The sequence below is a fragment of the Mytilus trossulus genome, chromosome 11, assembly GCF_036588685.1.
Source record: "Mytilus trossulus isolate FHL-02 chromosome 11, PNRI_Mtr1.1.1.hap1, whole genome shotgun sequence".
Lineage (NCBI taxonomy): Eukaryota > Metazoa > Mollusca > Bivalvia > Mytilida > Mytilidae > Mytilus > Mytilus trossulus.
Genome location: NC_086383.1, coordinates 49,815,564 through 49,821,286, shown reverse-complemented (window position 1 = coordinate 49,821,286; position 5,723 = coordinate 49,815,564). Strand labels below are relative to the sequence as shown.

Sequence of the window (5,723 nt, the reverse complement as noted above, 5' to 3'; positions counted from 1 at the left end):
CCAAAGTATGATCGTGTTAAATTTAAATTAACAAAAGTAAAACAAACTTTCGTTTAACGTTTATATAAACGTTAATAAACTACAGTTTTACATTTATCTGTATAGAAGATACATTACGTCAGGTTTTTAATATAAACAAGTCAATGCATGAGGAGTTGAAACATATATTTCTGTTGTTTTAGAAACATGTTTTTTTTAAACAATTTGGTACACTCATATAAGTCTTGATGTTCATGTACTTTTTGTTGAAATAAGATATCAATCAAAGACAAAAGCGATCAACCGACATTAAGTTCGGAATTTTACAGATGTGAATCAACATGATTGCTTGTCATGTACAAATTGTTAGAATACAATATGATTCATATCAGTAAAGGCCAATATGCAGGATCAAGCAACTAGTACCCTTTGGAAAACCACTATCTATTGAAATACAATGTATTAACAATTCAACTTAAATGTCTATTTTTGTTGAACTAAACAGAAGAGCAAGATATTAACAGAATAATCAAATGTAAAATTTTAAAGATTTAAAGCGCATGTAGCTCATTCAGCACTTACCTCTTTCTTTTCTTTCAGCTTATTGTTTGGATTATCCTATGCTCAGAACAATGATGTAAAAGTCGTTATGCTCAAATTAATTAGTGGACAGGAAAAGATCAAAGCATACTGTACATTGTTTTAGGTCTTTAACAGACAGCTTGAAGATTTTAAGCCGTCTTATATCATATAGTTTCATAATAACTCATAACTAATTTATATTTTTATTTTATTCTTTTCGTACATCCCGATGACAAAACATCTGCATTTTAATCTCGTCACCAATATCAAATATGACTGTCATTGCTATAAAAATTATAGAAAGAAAGCAAATAACTGTTGGAAGTTTTGAGATCTATGGGTGATAATAGTATTCTGTGAGTTTTCAGATGAAAAAGTTAACTATCTTGTAAAATTATATACTCAGAAATGATAACTGATATTCATCTAGGTGTTTTATTTTTCTTTCAATGATATTGTTGAATATAATCGACAAACAGCAACAATAAACAACAAATATCAATACCGGGAATACGTATACTAATTTAACATTAACGAAAATTTACAATAATAACGTTTATAGATACACAGAAAATGCTACCAGCAAAACCGATTAAGATATGTGTAACAGATATAAAATAGACACCAGTAGAATGTTGTTGGCCTGAAATGTTTACGATGTAAATATAATATTATCTTTTTCGCTCAATTTAAGGAAAATCACTGCGATATGGAATTTTAAACATTCATCTTTCAACATAAAAATGCATATTGTGGTATCAACATGGTTTTGTAGCTAGCTAAAACAATCATTGGCCTGACATGCTTTATTTGTGTTCTCTTTATTAATATTTTGTTGGGTGTTGACCTACTTTAAAGGTAGCTTATTTCGACGTTTCGGAATGTAATGCATCTTTGGTAATATTTTCAAAAGCGTACACCAAAACGTAGTGATTAGTTTTAAACATTCTAATCAATTCAAATTCAACCAATGACGTACCGTTATTTTGAATTTGTGTTAAAAAAAATGGGATTACCCTAAGTCTATTAGATTTTGAAACGGCGAATTGAACTTGTTACTTTTTAACTTAGATCTACTTGCAAAAAAGGTAAGATATTAGATGTACTATATATCAACTGAGTTACTCATCATAGATACCAGGATTGAACTTTGTATTAACGCTTGAGACTCATCAGTGACGCTCGAACCCAAAAAAGTTAAACGGACCAAATAAAGTACGACGTTAAAGAGCATAGAAGACCAAGCTAATCTATTGTTGACTCTACTTGCCGACTTGTTTCTTTATTATTATGAGGCTGACTTCATACAGGAACTTCTTGGGAAGAAAGATAGGAAGTAAGCAATATCCTTTAACTCTACTTTCCGTTTTATACATGATGTTATTTCACTAAATAGTTCAAAACTTGGTGACTTTGTGGAACGCATCTATCCCATCGAACTAGAGATAAAAAAAAATACAACAGATACAGTTAAGTCGGCCTCATATCTTGACTTACATCTAGAATTTGACAATGAAGGTCTGTTGAAAACAAAACTTTACGACAAAAGAGATGATGTCAGCTTTCCAATTGTAAACTTTCCATTTCTAAGTAGCAACATTCCAGCAGCACCTGCATATGGGGTATATATCTCCCAATTGATACGATATTCCCGTGCTTGCATTTCCTATTATGATTTTCTTGATAGAGGGTTGCTGCTCACAAGGAAGTTATTAAACCAAGAGTTCCAAATGATGAAGTTGAAGTCGTCCCTTCGTTAATTTTACGGACGCCATCAACGTTATTGAGTAACCGTCTCACAAATGGTCTCGGATATGTTCCTGACGTCGTAACTACAATCCCCTTCCCTTTCATAAATGTGACCTACCGAATTAGAATATTTACCGGATTTGTTATCACATAAGCAACATGACGGGTGCCACATGTGGAGCAGGATCTGCTTAGCCTCTCCGGAGCACCTGAGATCACCCCTAGTTTTATTCGTGTTGTTTATTCTTTTGTTTTCTATGTTGTCATGTGTTTTTTTGCTTGTCGGTTTGTATTTTTCATTTTTTAGCCATGGCGTTGTCAGTTTATTTTAGGTTAATGAGTTTGACTGTCCCTTTGGTATCTTTATTCCCTCTTTTATTGAGGTAGAAAAGTCTTTGTATTTCAAAAATTCAAAGTTTAGTTAACAGTATTTATAATTATGAACATATCAATGATAACTCAAGTCAACACAAACGTGCTGACTACTGGGCTGGTGATACCCTCGGGGAATAACAAATCCACCAAGATTGGCATCGACCCAGTGGTTGTAAATAAACTCATCAAAGCTGTAAAATGTTCTACTACAGATGACGCATAACAACAAGCATATCATAGTATTTAACAAATGATCTAAACAAACAACCTGATAATGCGCGTCATAAATATAACATCCAGGTCTTTAAGAATAAATACAATTATAGCATAAAGACGTTGAACTCAAAACCATGCGACTACACTTTATTTTTTATTTTTATTAAACTTTATGAACAAGACGTTACATACAAGAACTATAAAATACATCTCTTGTCTAATGAAAAAAAAATATTTTGTGGGATGTAAGTTCATGGAATAAAATATCAATGCAGCTCTACATTTCCTCAACATCAATAAGAGGGTTGCCATTATTTGATACATATTGGTCTCATAAATCTTCTGCAAAATAAAAGATTATACAATTGTTATAACGGATTCAATTTCTCAGAGAGTTTCCAGAAGTAAAGGCGGAGGTTAATCCGAATTGTTTTATCAATACAGGTATTATCTTAACTATAGATATTGTCTTCGAATCACGTGTTTTAGAATCATTGTTTTTTCTTCACAAAGAAAGATTATATTATTTTTCGTAACCTGAATCAAGGAATATGTGTGAACATTACTACAACTCGTTAGAAATATCCTGTTAAATGAGAAAATGAAGTCAATTCACCATTTTCTACATTTGAAAAATGCCTGTACCAAGTGAGGAATATGACAGATGTTGTTTATTCGTTTGATGTGTTTCATCATTTGATTTTGCCATTTGATTAGGGACTTTTCGTTTTTAATTTTCCTCGGAGTTCCATATTTTTGTGATTTTACTTTTTTCCAATTGAGTACGATGAATGGTTGTGTAGAGTGTAGGGAGTATAAAACAAAACAATTGCAGCAGTTGTCATTGCAGTTAATGAATAAATAATGTCCTGTACCAAATCAGGAAACTGGCGATTGTTATCTTATAGTTCGTTTCTTTGTGTGTTGCAATGTCGAGTGTTTTTTTTATTGCAACTTCAGTGTTAGTGTTGTTTCGTTGATTTCCTTTCATATATATTGTGTGTATTCACAGCCTCAGGTTTCCCCACAGTCTTTTCAAAACTTTGTTGGTGCATAATACTTTGTTTCGTAGTCATTAGATATAAAAAGATGTAGTATGAGTGTCAATGAGACAACTCTCCATCCAAATCATAATTTGTAAATGTAAACCAATATAGGTCAAAGTAGGGCCCCAAAATTACTAGTGTAAAACCATTCAAACGGGAAAACCAACGGTCTAATCTATATAAACAAAACAAACGAGAAACGAGAAACACGTATATATTACATAAACAAACGACAACTACTGTACATCAGATTCCTGACTTAGGACAGGTGCAAACATTTGCAGCGGGATTAAACGTTTTAATGGGCACAAACCTTCTCCCTTTTTCTGAAACAATAGCATAACATGTTTCTGTATGCATGACATAACGGCTATGCTCTATCAAATAAAGTGTCCAATTGTGCCTCATCTGACTCGTGCGTAACCATTGATGGCATACCTTTCAACTTTATACTTCTCAGTTACCTACATTTCTTTTTCTGATTTCTTTTGATATACCGAAAATAGGCTTACAACTGTCCTTATTGTCCATTGTTAACGACACAAAGAATTTCGGTATCAAGGTAGCAAAACAATAACCTTTTTATAACTGTTTATGTTTCAAATGCTTTAACTTTGTCATTTGTACTGCTTTGAATCATTTTACTTAATTAAAAAATAAGGATATCATTTTTGAAACTTCCAATTACATAAAAAAAAAATCCACAATTGTAGTTTTGAATCAAACATAAGTAATATAAACAAGTATGTAGTGCTACCTTTACATATATTTGTTCAGGAACTATACACTAGAACAATCGGGAGGTTAACATTTAACATGTTTACTACTTTGAGAGTTCGTAATGACTTGTGTATTTTTATTCTTTATGACTCATAAGCTGACTTTTAAGATACACACTAAGATTCAAAATAACATATATTTGACTCCATGTTTAACTACAACTTGCAATGAATAGTTTTGTGCAAAAAAAGACGTCGAGTGTGTTTGTTTTCTTACTTTGTAAGCATGATTTAACAAAACAAAAACAAAAACAATATAAATAGAACGTACGAACCTTTGCTTCTTTTCCGTCTATCCTTAACCGCTACCATCATCCCCTTTATTCGTTCTTTAATTTCACTATCAGACATGCTTTGCAACTTTTGTTGTGCAATTGTTTTCTTTTCTTGATCTTTAAAAATCTCCAAATAGGTCATTAAACGTTGCCTCATCTCTTCAATAGACATGTCTTCGATGTCAGCTGGTTGACCTGTGTTTCTGATTTCGTCCATGTGTTTCATTTGATCTCTTAGCTTATTGTCTGGAATATTTTTCAAATCGTTTTCTAGCTTTGCTTTTTGTTTCTCGTCTTTCAAATTTTGTAGATTGCGTCTCATGTGCTGTCTTAAATCATCAGTAGAAATGTTGTGTTCTTCAACAATGTCAGTCTCCAAATAACCATAGCCTTTGTGGTTCCCGTTTGAATCTGGTAATGATTTCGAAACCCTCAAAACTACAAATATCACCACGATTATTTTCATCTGTTAAGTATAAAGTAACAAAGCTGTTATTTGTTGTTGTGGTATTACGTTACTATAATGATCGGATTTCAAGTTAAAGTAGAACATTCAGTCATATGAAACTTCAAAATAAAAAAATGTTGCAGGTGATTTTTAATACTAAATGGCTAGTTTTTATTATAAAACTTTTATTTAAAAACTATTTTCTGATAAAAATTCTTTCTATATGTCCAAATTTAGAAGAAATTTACTCTTTTTATTATCGTAACGACAGGTT

General features: G+C 31.8%; 1 protein-coding gene across 1 annotated transcript; it reads right to left on the bottom strand.

Moving 5' to 3' along the window:
• Nucleotides 1–3,139: 3,139 nt before the first annotated feature.
• LOC134690446 (uncharacterized) lies at nucleotides 3,140–5,467 on the bottom strand. Its single transcript, XM_063550414.1, has 2 exons — nucleotides 5,002–5,467; nucleotides 3,140–3,243 (listed from the first exon to the last, which is right to left on the bottom strand). The coding sequence occupies exons 1-2, from the start codon at nucleotides 5,465–5,467 to the stop codon at nucleotides 3,233–3,235; spliced, it is 477 nt and encodes a 158-aa protein (XP_063406484.1). The 3' UTR covers nucleotides 3,140–3,232.
• Between the last annotated feature and the right edge of the window lie 256 nt (nucleotides 5,468–5,723).